Genomic DNA, 18,705 nt, shown 5'->3' on the forward strand with positions numbered 1-18,705 from the left:
GTGATGCCATCGTCCAAGTTCTTCAGGACAAATACATGAAGGTAAATATGGAAATTACATACATGTCCCCCATATGTATAGCTGTGCACATACCTGTACCCTATATGTATATCTTTACAATGCCTGTTGATTTAATCTTTTACACCAGTGGGTGGGGGGTCAAATTTACAACGGTTTGCATTGTAAAGTCAAAAAATAGTTTGTGTACTTAATTTAACTTTTTTTCTCCTTCTTGTTTATTTGGAGGCCAGAAGCATGGTGCATGTCGTGGCAAGCAGTCTCACGGCAGCAACGCATCCCATGTGAGCAGGCCGGGATGTTCCCATGTGATGCGTTGCTGCCGTGGGACCGCTTTCCACTACATACACCACCATGTTCAAATGTGTTTTTATGTTTTTTGGGTGGGTGGGCTTTCCTGCTAAACCTTCACACGTGGCACTTATGTCATGGCAAGCAGTCCCACGGCAGCAACGCATCACATGTGAGCAGGCCGGGATGTTCCCATGTGATGCGTTGCTGCCGTGGGACCGCTTTCCACTACATACACCACCATGTTCAAATGTGTTTTTATGTTTTTTGGGTGGGTGGGCTTTCCTGCTACACCTTCACACGTGGCACTTATGTCATGGCAAGCAGTCCCACGGCAGCAACGCATCACATGTGAGCAGGCCGGGATGTTCCCATGTGATGCGTTGCTGCCGTGGGACCGCTTTCCACTACATACACCACCATGTTCAAATGTGTTTTTATGTTTTTTGGGTGGGTGGGCTTTCCTGCTAAACCTTCACACGTGGCACTTATGTCATGGCAAGCAGTCCCACGGCAGCAACGCATCACATGTGAGCAGGCCGGGATGTTCCCATGTGATGCGTTGCTGCCGTGGGACCGCTTTCCACTACATACACCACCATGTTCAAATGTGTTTTTATGTTTTTTGGGTGGGTGGGCTTTCCTGCTAAACCTTCACACGTGGCACTTATGTCATGGCAAGCAGTCCCACGGCAGCAACGCATCACATGTGAGCAGGCCGGGATGTTCCCATGTGATGCGTTGCTGCCGTGGGACCGCTTTCCACTACATACACCACCATGTTCAAATGTGTTTTTATGTTTTTTGGGTGGGTGGGCGTTCCTGCTACACCTTAACGCAAGCACCTGTATGTGATACTCTGTTCAGGTCCGACCACCCAAATAAACAAAGTGTTCACAGTATTTTTTGTCAGTATTTCTTAATAAATGTTAAGTGTTTATGCAGAACAATGAACATCACATATCTATCTATCTATCTATCTATCTTCTATAACTATATCTGTCAGGAATGCACACACAACGATTATTTATTTCAAAAGGAATGCACACACAACGAATATTCTTTAACCGCATGGCGCGGAAAGTACGGGGGAGAAGACTTCCTGTTGTTTACATGCTGCGCTGATGGAGGGATGACGCAGCTAGTCAACACCCACATGGGCGTGCTGCTTTTGGGAGGAATGATCGCAGGAACGGGCTGCATATCGATCGAACGTGCGTACACATGTCACTTTTCTTTCGATATGGAGCCGTCCTGTCGGAAGAATATTAAGCAGCAAAGAACCTGCGACCGACCGACCGTGGACGGCCAAGAGCGTTTTTGGCCGTTTATCGATCGCAACGAAGGGATCGGGACAGCGTACACATATATACAATCGAACGGCCGTTCGTCCGCAGATCGGAAGAACGGCCCGACGATTGTACATATGTGTACCCAGCTTAACTGTGTGGAATTTGCAGTTGTGTAGGTTTCTTCCGGGTACTCACTCCAAATATATACTTAATTGGCTCCAGACAAAAATGAACCCTAATGTGTGCATGTACAGGCTAGATGGCCCAAGTCGATCTGGTCTACCATTAAATTATATGATGCTATGACTATGCAAAGCAGTATAGAGAGAATATGTGATCATTCACATCATTACACCATTTCCTGCCTTTATGGAGATTCAAATCTGTATATCATTAACTAACGCACTAACTTAGACTTCAGGAGTACCTGCTATTATGTACTGAAATTTGTGAAAGGTGAAAGAGGGACACCCAGAGGAAACCCATGTAAACATACTGTGCATACTCCAGAAAGATTCTGAACAGTGACATCTGAACAGTGAGGAAGCAGCACTAATGCAGTGCAATAGAAGTAGGATCATTTTTGTTCATGTATCATTAAATCACCTTGAGTCCATTGGAGAAAATAGCTACTCAATTACTTTATTATTAATACTATATGAATAACATATGCTGCTTTATTTTTCAGCAATGTCTGGTAATTTCTCACCGAGAGACAGGCAATTTAATCCTCCACGCGAACACAGGGGCAAAAGAAATGACTGGAGTGACACCTCAAGACATCAAGCAGAACATCAAGGTAATTTATATCCCAGGTTGAGTATCCCTTATCCGAAAATGCTTGTGACCACGAGCATTTTGGATAAGGGATTTTTCCGGATTTTGGAATATTTATTTTTCCCCATACTTACCTGATACCCCTGCGGTGCCCCGATGGTCCCCTGATGTCCATGGCAGCCTTCAGGATCCTCTTAAGCAGCATCTCCAGTCCCACAGGTGCACTGCGCGAGTGCGGGGGCATGCCGGTTACGTCACTGGCGCGCCCGCGCACTCGTGCAATGCACCCCTGGGACCGGAGATGCCGCTGAAGAGGATCCTGAAGGCCGCCTTGGACATCGGGGTATGAGGTAAGTATGAAAAAAAGGGGCGGGGGGGAATAACACCCCCAAAAAACCTAAAATATTCTGAAAAACCACGATTTTCAGAATATTTCGGTTTTTGGAATACATGGATAAGGGAGACCCGACCTGTATAAACTTTTGATAGTATCCGCAAAAAAATGAATCGATATCCTTTTAAACATTCTCAAGGCACATTTTTTACATAGGGCAGTGGCAGAGGCGGAACTACCGGCGGCGTAGTGCACTGGGGCCCAAGCCAGTTCCTGGGGCCCGCTGCAATCTGCACTGCATGCTGTCATTTTCATCCTTTTCTTTTGTAACTGAAAGTTTAGCAGTGTGTGTGCGGTGGTCCCAGGAGGAAAGCGAACGTTGGGGATGTTGTGTGGCGAGGAGGGGTGACAGATCGGATCTCTGTTGTGGAACCGATCCACTGCACTGCTCCCCCAGCAGAGTGACACAGCCACCAGTGCAGTGCTGGCTGTGACGGCTGCCTTCTGAATGGACATCTAGCAGGCTACAGGAAGGAGAACAGAAGCCAGCCACCTGCCACAGCTAACTTCATCCTGCCCGGCTTCTCCAATGTTCTGGTAAGTCAGAGTGGTTACCAGTCCAGAAGGGGACCAGTCTAACAAGATAAAGGAGATGGCGGTCATGTGGGATGTGGAGGGGGGGGTTGAGTTATGGGATATGTGAAGTGCAGGATGTGTTGGGGAAGCGATATATTATGAGGTAATTGTAGGAGATAGGAGGAGTAGGGTATGTTTTGAGTAGAGGGGTATAGGGTGCATTTCGGAGACATGGGCAGTAGGTAATGTAAGGGTAGAGGCATATGGGGTATATGTGGGCGCACAGGAGGAGTAGTGTGTGTGGTGGATATAGGCAGGGTCGGACTGGCCATCTGGCAAATGCGAGAGGGGCCCATGGCCAGGTGGACCGATTTGCTAATCCATGGAGGAAGCATCCTCTTCCCGTCAGCGCACATAGAGCCGCTGGTCTCACAGCTGGTCAGGTGGATCTCTCTGACTGGGTCCAGGAGAGAGGGGTCAATCACATATGGCTATTCCCCTCTCTCCTGTACACCGGGATCAGCGGTGCACGCATCCAGGCGTGTGTGCACACACGCAACTTCACATCGCGCACAAATGTAAGGGCTGATTTGATGGCCCAGTCCATCCCTGGGTATAGGGGTATGGAGATAGCTTTTAGGGGGTGTATGTGGGCTGTGCACTGGTGACAAGGGGCAGGAAAAGTGCAGGGGTGATGTGGATTTAGAAATGCAGGAATGACGGGGCAGAGAGGTGGAGGGAATAAGAGATGCAGAGGTGATGGAGAGGGAGAGGTGGAGCGAGTGAGAGATGCAGGGGTGACGGGAATGGAGAGATGGTTACTCACCACCCAACGCCATGGTATGCACTCAGCTCCTTGGCTGCTGAGGGGCTCAAACGAGCGCTGAAGGAAATTTGAAATATGTCTCATGCCCACCAGCCTATCAGAGCTCACGAACCAGCAGTTGCAGTTAGCAATTGGCTGCTGAACCGCAAGCTCCAGTTGACTCACTAGCCTGTGCCATATTTTAACTGTCTTTCAGTGATGGTATCAGCCGCTCAGCAGCATAGGAGCTGAGCACATAGCACACAGGGCCGTGGTGAGCTCTCTCATCCCCTCTTATATGGCACTAATATGGGAATTCTGTAAGGGGCACTAATGTGGTCATTGTTTACTGGGAGAATTATGTGTAAGGGACATTACTGGGGGCATAATATGTCATGGACATTACGTGTGATGCATAATGTGTAATAGGCATTACGGTGTGTGTCATAATGTGTAATGGGCATTACGGTGTGTGTCTTAATGTGTAATAGGCATTACAATGTGTGACATCATGTGTAATGGGTACTGCAGTGTCTGACAATGTGTAATTGGCATTACAGTGTATGACAAGGTGTAATGGGCATTAGGGTGTGCGTAATCCTGGCCCAGGAGCCCCTGTCCAAGGGGCTCATTCAGATCGCTATCCTGTATCGGACCCGCTATTTTTATCCTGGGTACGACCCTTTCACACTAAGCCCATTATACACAGGGTGACCCGGGTTTAACCCTTCTTATAACCCGGGTTGCAATGCTAGGTAGGTCGACCCTGGTTATTCAGTTTGGTGCTTTCACATCGACCCGCCAATAACCCGGTTTTAAATGCGATCTGAAAGGGGTATGAAGGGCTGTACCTGGTGCAATGTATACAAGTGGCACTATTATGTGGTTTAATGTGAATAATGGACACTGCTGTGACCCTATTTTTCCACTCCACTTTCCCACAAAGCTATGCCTTAATTTGGTCTACCATTAAATTATATGATGCTATGACTATGCAAAGCAGTATAGAGAGAATATTTGATCATTCACATCATTACACCATTTCCTGCCTTTATGGAGATTCAAATCTGTATATCATTAACTTACGCACTAACTTAGACTTCAGGAGTACCTGCTATTATGTACTGAAATTTGTGAAAGGTGAAAGAGGGACACCCAGAGGAAACCCATGTAAACATACTGTGCATACTCCAGAAAGATTCTGAACAGTGAACAGTGACATCTGAACAGTGAGGAAGCAGCACTAATGCAGTACAATAGAAGTAGAATCATTTTTGTTCATGTATCGTTAAATCACCTTGAGTCCATTGGAGAAAATAGCTACTCAATTACTTTGTTATTAATACTATATGAATAACATATGCTGCTTTATTTTTCAGCAATGTCTGGTAATTTCTCACCGAGAGACAGGCAATTTAATCCTCCACGCGAACACAGGGGCAAAAGAAATGACTGGAGTGACACCTCAAGACATCAAGCAGAACATCAAGGTAATTTATATCCCAGGTTGAGTATCCCTTATCCGAAAATGCTTGTGACCACGAGCATTTTGGATAAGGGATTTTTCCGGATTTTGGAATATTTATTTTTCCCCATACTTACCTGATACCCCTGCGGTGCCCCGATGGTCTCCTGATGTCCATGGCAGCCTTCAGGATCCTCTTAAGCAGCATCTCCAGTCCCACAGGTGCACTGCGCGAGTGCGCGGGCATGCCGGTTACGTCACTGGCGCGTCCGCGCACTCGTGCAATGCACCCCTGGGACCGGAGATGCCACTGAAGAGGATCCTGAAGGCCGCCTTGGACATCGGGGTATGAGGTAAGTATGAAAAAAAGGGGCAGGGGGGAATAACACCCCCAAAAAACCTAAAATATTCTGAAAAACCACGATTTTCAGAATATTTCGTTTTTTGGAATACATGGATAAGGGAGACCCGACCTGTATAAACTTTTGATAGTCTCAGCAAAAAAATTAATCGATATCCTTTTAAACATTCTCAAGGCACATTTTTTACATAGGGCAGTGGCAGAGGCGGAACTAACGGCGGCGTAGTGCACTGGGGCCCAAGCCAGTTCCTGGGGCCCGCTGCAATCTGCACTGCATGCTGTCATTTTCATCCTTTTCTTTTGTAACTGAAAGTTTAGCAGTGTGTGTGCGGTGGTCCCAGGAAGAAAGCGAACGTTGGGGATGTTGCGTGGCGAGGAGGGGGTGACAGATCGGATCTCTGTTGTGGAACAGATCCACTGCACTGCTCCCCCAGCAGAGTGACACAGCCGTCACAGCCACCAGTGCAGTGCTGGCTGTGACGGCTGCCTTCTGAATGGACAGCTAGCAGGCTACAGGAAGGAGTACAGAAGCCAGCCACCTGCCACAGCTTCATCCTGCCCGGCTTCTCCAATGTTCTGGTAAGTCAGAGTGGTTACCAGTCCAGAAGGGGACCAGCCTAACAAGATAAAGGAGATGGCGGTCATGTGGGATGTGGAGGAGGGGGGGGGTTGAGTTATGGGATATGTGAAGTGCAGGATTTGTTGGGGTAGCGATATATTATGAGGTAATTGTAGGAGATAGGAGGAGTAGGGTATGTTTTGAGTAGAGGGGTATAGGGTGCATTTTGGAAGACATGGGCAGTAGGTAATGTAAGGGTAGAGGCATATGGGGTATATGTGGGCGCACAGGAGGAGTAGTGTGTGTGGTGGGTATAGGCAGGGTCGGACTGGCCATCTGGCAAATGCGAGAGGGGCCCATGGCCAGGTGGACCAATTTGCTAATCCATGGAGGAAGCATCCTCTTCCCGTCAGCGCACATAGAGCCGCTGGTCTCACAGCTGGTCAGGTGGATCTCTCTGACTGGGTCCAGGAGAGAGGGGTCAATAACTTATGGCTATTCTCCTCTCTCCTGTACACCGGGAACAGCGGTGCACGCATCCAGGCGTGTGCACACATGCAACTTCACATCACGCACAAATGCACGGGCTGATTTGATGGCCCAGTCCATCTCTGGGTATAGGGGTATGGAGATAGCTTTTAGGGGGTGTATGTGGGCTGTGCACTGGTGACAAGGGGGAGGAAAAGTGCAGGGGTGATGTGGATTTAGAAATGCAGGAATGACGGGGCAGAGAGGTGGAGGGAATAAGAGATGCAGAGGTGATGGAGAGGGAGAGGTGGAGGGAGTGAGAGATGCAGGGGTGACGGGAATGGAGAGATGGTTACTCACCACCCAACGCCATGGTGTGCACTCAGCTCCTTGGCTGCTGAGGGGCTCAAACGAGCGCTGAAGGAAATTTGAAATATGTCTCATGCCCACCAGCCTATCAGAGCTCACGAACCAGCAGTTCCAGTTAGCAATTGGCTGCTGAACCGCAAGCTCCAGTTGACTCACTAGCCTGTGCCATATTTTAACTGTCTTTCAGTGATGGTATCAGCCGCTCAGCAGCATAGGAGCTGAGCACACAGCACACAGGGCCGTGGTGAGCTCTCTCCTCCCCTCTTATATGGCACTAATATGGGAATTCTGTAAGGGGCACTAATGTGGTCATTGTTTACTGGGAGAATTATGTGTAAGGGACATTACTGGGGGCATAATATGTCATGGACATTACGTGTGATGCATAATGTGTAATAGGCATTACGGTGTGTGTCATAATGTGTAATGGGCATTACGGTGTGTGTCTTAATGTGTAATAGGCATTACAATGTGTGACATCATGTGTAATGGGTACTGCAGTGTCTGACAATGTGTAATTGGCATTACAGTGTATGACAAGGTGTAATGGGCATTAGGGTGTGCGTAATCCTGGCCCAGGAGCCCCTGTCCAAGGGGCTCATTCAGATCACTATCCTGTATCGGACCCGCTATTTTTATCCTGGGTACGACCCTTTCACACTAAGCCCATTATACACAGGGTGACCCGGGTTTAACCCTTCTTATAACCCGGGTTGCAATGCTAGGTAGGTCGACCCTGGTTATTCAGTTTGGTGCTTTCACATCGACCCGCCAATAACCCGGTTTTAAATGCGATCAGAAAGGGGTATGAAGGGCTGTACCTGGTGCAATGTATACAAGTGGCACTATTATGTGGTTTAATGTGAATAATGGACACTACTGTGACCCTATTTTTCCACTCCACTTTCCCACAAAGCTATGCCTTAATTTTTTTTTTTACGCCCGCCTTCGGCGCACACTGTTCCTATTATGAGTATGGGGGGGAGGGGGGGGCTGGCGAAGCATATTTCTGCACCTGGGCCTACTGCTTGCTAGTTCCGCCTCTGGGCAGTGGTCACGATTTAATCCTTTGCATGAATATGATGGTAGAGTACTCTTGCCTTAGGGTCATGAATATGACCCTTATATATAGTAGTCCAGGTAAAATTATTTTCTAAACATTTTGTTTGTTTGAAATTTGGGCATATCCTTAGGTACAGTAAATTAACATTATCTTGTGTTTCTTTTTGCCTCAAATAAATATATTTGGAGACCGCAAAATTTAATCACGTTGTATTATAAAATACTATTTTATTTTCTCTGAAATTGAAGAAAATACAACCGATTCCATTCTAGCTATGATTATCTAGTACAGTCTTTTTATTTTTCAGAATATACTCGATAATTAAGCTTTTATGTTTTCTTTGTAATTAACAAACAGGTTTTCTTCTTGTTGCCTGATACCATAAAATACAATTATTTCGATGAATTCTTCATATGGAGCCTGAGCTATAGGAGAATAAGTTTTCCAACATGGAAACAATGGGCCTGATTCAGGTTGGCTCGGTAAGCTGCAAACTTTGCAGCTTACCGAGTGCCTGAAACTCTGTCCGTCCAAACGCCCCCAAAACCCCCACCCACCCCACCCTGCTGCCACCGATTCCCCTGGTTAACATGTGACTGGATGTGTGACAAAAACACATCCCCTCACATGCCTCCACTGCAGGAGAAGTCATTTGATGATCGCCAACCATCGAATGATTTCTCCTGCCTTCGCAAATAGAAGTCATTGAAAATGTACGGTACTGGTTTCCTAGCATGGGACTCGACCGACCCAATTTTCGGGCTTTAAAGACGTTTTTAACACACTTTGAAAATCGGTCGCATCGCATGCCATTATAATGCGACGCGATCGACCCGATTTTTACATTGGACCCAATGTAAAAATGGTCCCTGAGACCCGATTTTACATTGCACCCTATGTTAAATGCCCCCCAGACCCGATTTTTAATTGTAAACCCACCCTCATGGTTAATTATGTGAAATGCCCCCCATTGTTAACACAACGCCATGATCAATGTCAATCCGAAGCGTAGCGAGCCCGCGAGGGGCGGCGTTACGCGTCCTCCGACCTTTTCATACCCCACTATCCACGTCGGCGTGGAGATGATTTTATATAGTGTGCTGAGCGCAGCGAGCCACCGAGCCCGAAGCGTGGCGAGCGGACACGTAATACGTCTGAAGTAATGCGCTGCGCTCGCCACGCTTCGGGCTCGGTGGCTCACTGCGCTCGCCTCACTCCATGCCGACGTGGATTAGTGGGGGTTTGAAAAGGTCGGAGGACGCGTACCGCCGCCCCTCGTGGGCTCGTTGCGCTCACTACGCTTCGGGTTTTCGTTGATCGTGGCGTTAACAATGGGGGGACATTTCACATAGTAATTACCAATCAGGGTGGGTATACAATGAAAAATGGGGTCTGGGGAGCATTTAACATTGGGGCCAATGTAAAATCGGGTCTCAGTGACCATTTAACATTGGTTCCAATGCAAAAATCGGGTCGATCGCATCACATGCGATTTGGTCACATGCAATACGATCGACCCGATTTCATACAATTAAAATCGGTGGCACCCTGTTAGGAAACAAGTACCAAATGTACTTTTATTTGTGTGCGTCTGGATAAATACGGGGCAGGCAAATCCGCTGTAAGAGTACTTTACCCAGAGAGGTCACAGCGCCAGCGACCAACAGGTATGGCCATGTGCAGTACAGATAGGTGACAGCTGACACCATGGGTGCACAAACAGTACAGGGGGGTAAAGTGTGATGGGGCATACAGTGAGTCAGACGCATTCACACACAGATGGCACAGTAATAGCCGAGTGGATGGCTGGGCTTTTGGGGTCTCTGAAAGCTATTACAGCGGCCATCACCAGGGCTGCTACTAGAAATTGTGGGGCCTGGGACTGATTACTAGTCCACCCTCCACACTTTACTGCTTGCCCCAGCTGAATTATACTACTCCTGCAGCGCCGTCTTCTCCACCTCTGCAGTCCAGATGCTGATGGCCATATAAAATATGTCGCTAATCGAGGCTCGCGGCCCAGCAGCCAATCAGAATGACTTCCGGTATGCGAGCTCTGATTGGCTCACCAGACGGTGCCACAATTTAAATGGCCATCAGTATCTGGAGGTAAACTTGGTGAAGGAGAAGCCTGCACTCCGTGAGCAGTAGCTGAGCTTCAGCAGGGGCAGCTCAGCGGAGGCAGTTGGGGGTTGCAGTGGGCGGAATGAGTGGCCCAAGCCCTTCACTCTCCAGGCCTAGGACATCTGTAGCCACAGCACTCCCTTGATGGCAGTTCTGCCCATCACAACTGAATTGAGGGGTACTGTGTTATATAATGTGTATTGACAGCCAGGGCCGGCGCCACCACTAGGCAGCCTTAGGCATTTGCCTAGGGCACTGGCCATTGGAGGGTGGAAGTTGGAGCAGCTGTCGTCTTCCCCGCCACCCCTGTTGTCGCCACATAGCCCATCACTGCCCACAAGCAGAGAAACACCCCCCCCCCCCCCGTGTAGCAGCCGCCCGACAACCCCCTCCCTGACTACTGTGTAGCACAGTAGCCGGGTCCGACGCACGCCCGGCACCCGTCCCCCTCCGTGTAGCAGCCGCCCGACACCCCCCTTTCCCCGGCTACTGCGGCACAGTAGCCGGGCCACCGCACACCCGGCACCCCCCCTTGCACCGGCCCTGTTGACAGCCCTACAATGTGATATTATGTAAGCTAGGGAACTACTTTACTACTGTAGGGCACTACTGCACTGGTTCTAAAAATGAACTAGTTCATTGTTATGGGTCATAAAACTGCTACAAATAGGTTTCTCTTTGTATTGGGACAGTGACCTTTTCAAAATGTTGTTATGGGTCCCATAAGGTTCTGACTACAGCCATTAATTAATGTATCATTGCACCCATAAATGGTTATTATGGAGGCTACTGTAGGGGGATAATAATATATAACTCTGCAGTTGCCATTTTGTATTTACATATCATCAACCTAAATATTTATCACTAAGTTTAATTTTTATACCGTCTACCTATTACAAGCAGTACAAATGGTGTAATCGTTAGCATTACTGCTCACAGCACTGAGGTCATTAGTTAAATTCCCACCTAACTGTGTGGTGTTTGCAGTTGTGTGGGTTTCTTCCAAGTACTCATTTCAAATATATACTGGTACGTTAATTGACTCCAGACAAAAATGAACCCTAATGGTGTAATCGTTAGCATTACTGCCTCACAGCACTGAGGTCATTAGTTCAATTCCCACCTAACTGTGTGGTGTTTGCAGTTGTGTGGGTTTCTTCCGGGTACTCATTTCAAATATATACTGGTAGGTTAATAGACTCCAGACAAACATTAACCCTAATGTGTGCATGTACAGACTAGATTGCCCAAGTTGATCTGGTCTACCATTAAATTATATGATGCTATGATTATGCAAAGCAGTATAGAGAGAATATGTGATCATTCACATCATTACACCAGTTCCTGCCTTTATGGAGATTAAAATCTGTATATCATTAACTCACCCACTATAGACTTCAGGAGTACCTGCTATTACGTACTGAAATTTGTCAAAGGTGAAAGAGGAACACCCAGAGGAAACCCATGTAAACATACTGTGCATACTCCAGAAAGATTCTGTGGTTGAAATCGAATCCATAGCATCTGAACAGTGAGGAAGCAGTGCTAATGCAGTGCAATATAAGTAGGATCATTTTTGTTCATGGTATCGTTAAATCACCTTGAGTCCATTGGAGAAAATAGCTATTCAATATCTTTATTATTAGTACTATATAAATAAGATATGCTGCTTTATTTTTCAGCAATGTCTGGTAATTTCTCGCCTAGAGACAGGCAATTTAATCCTCCACGTGAACACAGGGGCAAAAATGAGTGGAGTGACACCTCTAGACATCAAGCAGAACATCAAGGTAATTTATATCTAATTTACATATAAACCTTTGATAGTCCAAGCAAAAACAAAACAAAAATTGGTATCCAAATGTTATCCTCTTAAACATGCGCATAAATTAGCCTTCAAATCTTTTGCCTGGCCTTGACAAAAGATTTCAGGCAAGCGCACATCTTTACCAAAGATTTTTCTTAAGATCCCATGTATGGATCTTTTGTTAAATCTTCTGATCTTTCATGCAGCACGTAAGATCAGAAGATTTAGCAAAAGATCCACGGGAGCGAGCATCGGACCAAAATCGGACGATTTTCGACCGATTATCTTTAAACATCGGACGATATATCGGACAATCGGACAAAAAATTGTTCTAGTGTGTGGCCACTTTTAGATTTGGGTGTTTTATTGTTTCTGTGCAGGGTAACTTCTGGCTGCTTTATTTTTACACTGCAATATAGATATCAGTTTGAAGTACAAACCCTACCCAAATCTAATGCTGCCCATACACGCTGCTTTGTCAGCGTGCGTTCCGTGCTGTACTAGCACGGATCAAATCGCATTGCATTGTATGTGCACACGTTGTGCATGCAATGCGATGCGATTTGATGAGAACTAGGTACAAAACGTATGTGCAAGCACATACTTTTTGTACTGTGCGATGAGGTGCGCGGGAGCGCGCACCTCAAAGCACACATCGGGTCAGCTCTCATAGCAGCGTGTATGGGCTGCTTAATTCTCTGTGCACATGTTACATCAGCCCCATCTGCAGTGCATATGGTTTTGTCCATTATAGAGCGATTGTGCCTTTCCGAGTGAATTAGGATAACCCCCTATATGTGCATTCACCTTGCCTTATTTTTTCATTTTATACATAGGGCAGTGGACACAATTTAATCCTTTGTATGAATATGATGGTAGAGGAAACTTGCCTGAGGGTCATGAATATGACAGATATAGTTCAGGTAAAATTATTTTCTAATCATGTTTGTTTGAAATTTGGGCATATCTTTAGGTAAATTAACATTATCTTGTGTTTATCTTGTGTTTCTTTATTGCCTCAAATAAATATATTTGAGACAGCAACATTTAATCACGTTGTGTTATAAGTAGTATTTATTTTCTCTGAAATTGAAGAAAATACAACCGATTCGATCTACTGTAGCTATGATTATCTTGTACAGTCATTTTATTTTTCAGAATATACTTGATAATTAAGCTTTTATTTTTTCTTTGTAATTATCAAAAAGGTTTTCTTCTTCTCACCTAATACAGGTTTAGTATCCCTTATCCAAAATGATTGGGACCAGAAGAATTTTGGATAAAGGATTATTCCGTATTTTGGAATATTTTTATATTAGAATGAGGTATCTTGCATATATGTTGTATAAGCATATCAAACACATGAAATACACACAAATATATTTTATTTGTGTATGAAACAAGGTTTTAAAACATGAACCAAGTTGATGTACTATCTCAGACACTGAATTTGAATGCCAAGCAATCATGTCCTTGCACATATTTAGTGTTACTTCCCCAGTAGTGCCAGTTACAGATGTAGCCAGTAGGTCTTTAGCTAAAAAAAAATTTGGGGGAATAATTTGGATAATGGATATTTGCATAAGGGATACTCAACCTGTACTATAAAATACAATTATTTCTATGAATTCTTCATATGGAGCCTGAGCTATAGGAGAATAAAATTTCCAACATGGAAAAAATTAGCCTGATTCAGGTTGGCTCAGTAAGCTGCGAACATCACAGCTTACCGAGTGCCTGTCACAAACACTTGCCGCAACTGCTGCCGCCGATTCCCCTGGGTAACATGCAAGGGGATGTGTAACAAAAACACATCCCCTCACATGCCTTCACTGCAGGAGAAATCATTTGATGATCGCCAACCATCAAATGATTTCTCCTGCCTTTGCAAATAGAAGTCAGCAAAAACTGACTTTTATTTGTGCGTGTATGAATAAATACGGGGCGGGCGGGTGACGCCGCGTACCCATGGGACACCATTGGGCGTTTCCATGGGCGAGCCCCATTACCATCGGAGTCTCGCCCCGAAAGCATATATGCGCTTGTACATGCGCAGACCCTCAAACATCGGAACAGGTCCAAATGAACATGAATTAGGCCCAAGGTGCACATTGGAGCTATACTTTAGGACAGGGGTGTCCCAACTTTTTGCGATGAGGGCCAGATTTGGTCCCCCACTCTGCCCCCATTCACTCTATGTCCCCCAGCCTGCCCCTTCACTGTATTTCCCGCAGCCTGTCCCAATTCACTGTATGTCACCCAGCCTGCTCCTCCTTCACTGTATGTCCCCCATTCACTGTATGTTCCCCACTCTGCACCCATTCACTCTGTCCCCCAGCCTGCCCCCCTTCTCTTAATGTCCATCAGTGCCTCCATTCATTGTATGTCCCCAAGCCTGACCCTAATTTACTGTATGACTCCCATTCACTGTATTACCCCCATTCCCTATGTACCCCACTCTGCCCCCATTCACTGTATGTCCCCCAGCCTACCCCTGCTCCCCCTTCTCTGAATGGCCATCACTGCCTCCATTCACTGTATGTCCCCCAGTCTGACCATCCTTCACTGTATGTCCCCCACTCTGCCCCCTCCCTTCTCTGTATGTTTCCCAGCCCCTTGTGTGAGCCAGAGGAAGGAGAGGCAAAGCAGGCACTGCAAGGACAGGAGATGCTTGGGCTCCCGCTGCTGCCTTCCTCAGCTCTGCATGTTACAGGTGCAAGCTTCCCCCTTGCTGCCCCCCTCCCCAAACACTGCTGTCACTGTATAATACAAAGTTGAGATTTCCAAACTGTATGAGGCGCAAAAAGATCCTGATGATGTTCGGACCGACAAGCTTTTCAACAAGTTTCTCCGTGTGTGTGAATCCCCTCCGTGTATATTTTTGAAAACATAAACCAGAGAAACCAGCAATTAGTTTAAGTTCAGACACATAGATAAATTTCACAGGTGGAGCGAACAGAAAGAACTGAGGGTGAGCGTACCCCTACTCACTCTGTGAGTGGCACTGTACGTGCACGTAGCGTGTACTTTCTCCTGTTGGAATCAATCTTCTCTATTCTCTTTCCTCGCTCCAAATGATGTTTATATCATGAAAAAAATAATAAATAATACTGTGTAAACCCGTTTCCTTCTGGGTATATATAGATTTTTCAATAGAAAAAGTGATTCTAGGGCGCACCTCACTCACCCGATCTCAGGGGGAGGCACACATATAAAGGTATCTTTAAATACAGTGAACTTGTGACTCAATTCAATGGTGAAAAAAATGGGCGTACCCCACTCACGGTAGATGTAGATGGTGTAAATGCCCGTAGCAGGTTCTTTTAAGTTTTCTCTCTCTTATCCAGCGGGATACTTTTAATTTTTCTCCAAAATGTGAACATGAAATATAAATAAAAAAAACACAATGTGTAGTTTCGTCCTGACTGATCAGTATTTAACCAGGGAACCGCCAAGTGGTGTGTGCTGAATCGTACCAGGACTCACTCGTTAGAGGTTTTTATAAAGTGTGTAAAGGTATCTTTGTGGGGTGTGAATTTTATAGAAGATTCCTCCACCAAGACCAAAAGTGTAGAAAATTTTCTTTACCCAGGGGTAACAGGGTTTAGATGGAGAATAATGGCGTACCAGACTTACGGATTCGTAAGGCTTTATGTTCTCATAGCGTTTTCTTTATTGGGCTTATGTTTTTAAACCACACTGGACAATGCTTCATCCAACCATGTACACCAATTGGTGCAGGATAAGACAAAAAAAAAAAAGAATATTTTTGTCTCAGTGTTTTGTGTTCAAAAACAGAGAAGGGGTTATCTGTTCATTCCTTATTGACCATAAATAAATTTGTTTCCTTTGTCTCTTTTTAAAAAAAATGTATTTAGACAAATGAGGTAAAAAAAGGTTCAATCACCCTTTGATGGTCACACACCATACAACAGGGGGAACACAATTCAAAAGGACCCACACGGTCATATAGAAAAAACAGAACTGTTTAAAAATCACAACAATAAGCATCACAAAAAGTAAAAAGCATAATAAAAAATATGATAAAAAAATACATACATCCAATGAAGATTCGTGATAAAAAAGGGGGGGTGATGGCTGCTCACACTCCACGCCATCACCCCCCCTTTTTTATCACGACCGTGTGGGTCCTTTTGAATTGTGTTCCCCCTGTTGTATGGTGTGTGACCATCAAAGGGTGATTGAACCTTTTTTTACCTCATTTGTCTAAATAAATTTTTTTTAAAAAGAGACAAAGGAAACAAATTTATTTATGGTCAATAAGGAATGAACAGATAACCCCTTCTCTGTTTTTGAACACAAAACACTGAGACAAAAATATTTTTTTTTTTTTGTCTTATCCTGCACCAATTGGTGTACATGGTTGGATGAAGCATTGGCCAGTGTGGTTTAAAAACATAAGCCCAATAAAGAAAACGCCATGAGAACATAAAGCCTTACGAATCCGTAATTCTGGTATGCCATTATTCTCCATCTAAACCCTGTTACCCCTGGGTAAAGAAAATTTTCTACACTTTTGGTCTTGGTGGAGGAATCTTCTATAAAATTCACACCCCACAAAGATACCTTTACACACTTTATAAAAACCTCTAACGAGTGAGTCCTGGTACGATTCAGCACACACCACTTGGCGGTTCCCTGGTTAAATACTGATCAGTCAGGACGAAACTACACATTGTGTTTTTTTATTTATATTTCATGTTCACATTTTGGAGAAAAATTAAAAGTATCCCGCTGGATAAGAGAGAGAAAACTTAAAAGAACCTGCTACGGGCATTTACACCATCTACATCTACCGTGAGTGGGGTACGCCCATTTTTTTCACCATTGAATTGAGTCACAAGTTCACTGTATTTAAAGATACCTTTATATGTGTGCCTCCCCCTGAGATCGGGTGAGTGAGGTGCGCCCTAGAATCACTTTTTCTATTGAAAAATCGGTACTTGTGAGTTATCCGGGCGTCCGATTTTTAAATCGGGTCGGATCGGGACATCGCATCGCATCGCATGCGACCATCGGATGCGATGCGATGCGATGACCCGATTTTTCCATAGGAATCAATGTTAAAATGGACTGAGTCCATTTTAACATGGAATTCAATGGGAAAAAGGGGTCCTTTTCATACCCCTACTATCCAAGTGGGCATGGAGTTGGATATAAACCTGTGGCGAGCGTAGCGAGCCACCGAGCCCGAAGCGTGGCGAGCGTAGCGAGCCCCGCGAGGGGACACGGAATACCGTCCCCTCGCGGGGCTCGCTTCGCTCGCCACGCTTCGGGCTCGGTGGCTCGCTACGCTCGCCACAGGTTTATATCCAACTCCATGCCCACTTGGATAGTAGGGGTATGAAAAGGACCCCTTTTTCCCATTGAATTCCATGTTAAAATGGACTCAGTCCATTTTAACATTGATTCCTATGGAAAAATCGGGTCATCGCATCCGATGGTCGCATGCGATGCGATGCGATGCGATGCGATATCGTATCGCATCGCATCTGATTGTATGCCTTAACTTAAGGCATACAATCAAAAAATCGGACGCCCAGATAACTCACAAGTACCGAAAAATCTATATATACCCAGAAGGAAACGGGTTTACACAGTATTATTTATTATTTTTTTCATGATATAAACATCATTTGGAGCGAGGAGAGAGAATAGAGAAGATTGATTCCAACAGGAGAAAGTACACGCTACGTGCACGTACAGTGCCACTCACAGAGTGAGTAGGGGTACGCTCACCCTCAGTTCTTTCTGTTCGCTCCACCTGTGAAATTTATCTATGTGTCTGAACTTAAACTAATTTCTGGTTTCTCTGGTTTATGTTTTCAAAAATATACACAGAGGGGATTCACACACACGGAGAAACTTGTTGAAAAGCTTGTCGGTCCGAACATCATCAGGATCTTTTTGCGCCTCATACAGTTTGGAAATCTCAACTTTGTATTATATTGTATCTTGTCTGGTTGTTGGGTGATGACCACGAGTTAGTACGAATTGAGGGCAGCAAAGCGCTAAGTAGGGGTCTTATTCTATACCATTTATTGTTTCTGTATACTGCTGTCACTGTGATTGTGGAGTAGGGTGATATACGATTGCAGCAGCAGGGGTAGGACGCCACACACATCTGACTGTGGCAGCCGGCACTTCCTCACTGCAGCAGACAGCAAGGTAAAGGCGCGCTCGCCGGTGCCCCACCTTTAGTGTCCTGTGCTGTGCTTCTCACATCTGATGCTCTGCCCGCTTCCAGCTGGGGGCTGCGGGCCACTTGAAATTACAGCACGGGCTGCAATTGGCCCCCGGGCCTGACTTTGGACATGATGCAGAAATCAGGTACACACCGCTCAGCCAGTGGTGTAACTCCAAATTTTGCAGCCC

At 45.6% G+C, this 18,705-nt stretch overlaps 1 protein-coding gene across 7 annotated transcripts in view; it reads left to right on the forward strand.

Moving 5' to 3' along the window:
• FAM120B (family with sequence similarity 120 member B) overlaps positions 1–18,705 on the forward strand; it is a 224,095-nt gene that overhangs the window by 185,862 nt on the left and 19,528 nt on the right. For 6 of the 7 annotated variants that reach the window (XM_083176370.1, XM_083176373.1, XM_083176374.1 and 3 more), the window contains 4 exons: positions 2,290–2,400; positions 5,473–5,583; positions 12,185–12,292; positions 13,146–13,232. In XM_083176370.1, coding sequence (XP_083032496.1) covers positions 2,290–2,400; positions 5,473–5,583; positions 12,185–12,292; positions 13,146–13,232 — 417 coding nt within the window. Of the gene's footprint in view, positions 1–2,289; positions 2,401–3,049; positions 3,310–5,472; positions 5,584–12,184; positions 12,293–13,145; positions 13,233–18,705 lie in introns of those variants that run through there. The other variant, XR_014471647.1, reaches the window with a different exon arrangement.

This window comes from Crinia signifera, chromosome 3 (assembly GCF_055691185.1).
Source record: "Crinia signifera chromosome 3, ASM5569118v1, whole genome shotgun sequence".
NCBI classification, from domain to species: domain Eukaryota; kingdom Metazoa; phylum Chordata; class Amphibia; order Anura; family Myobatrachidae; genus Crinia; species Crinia signifera.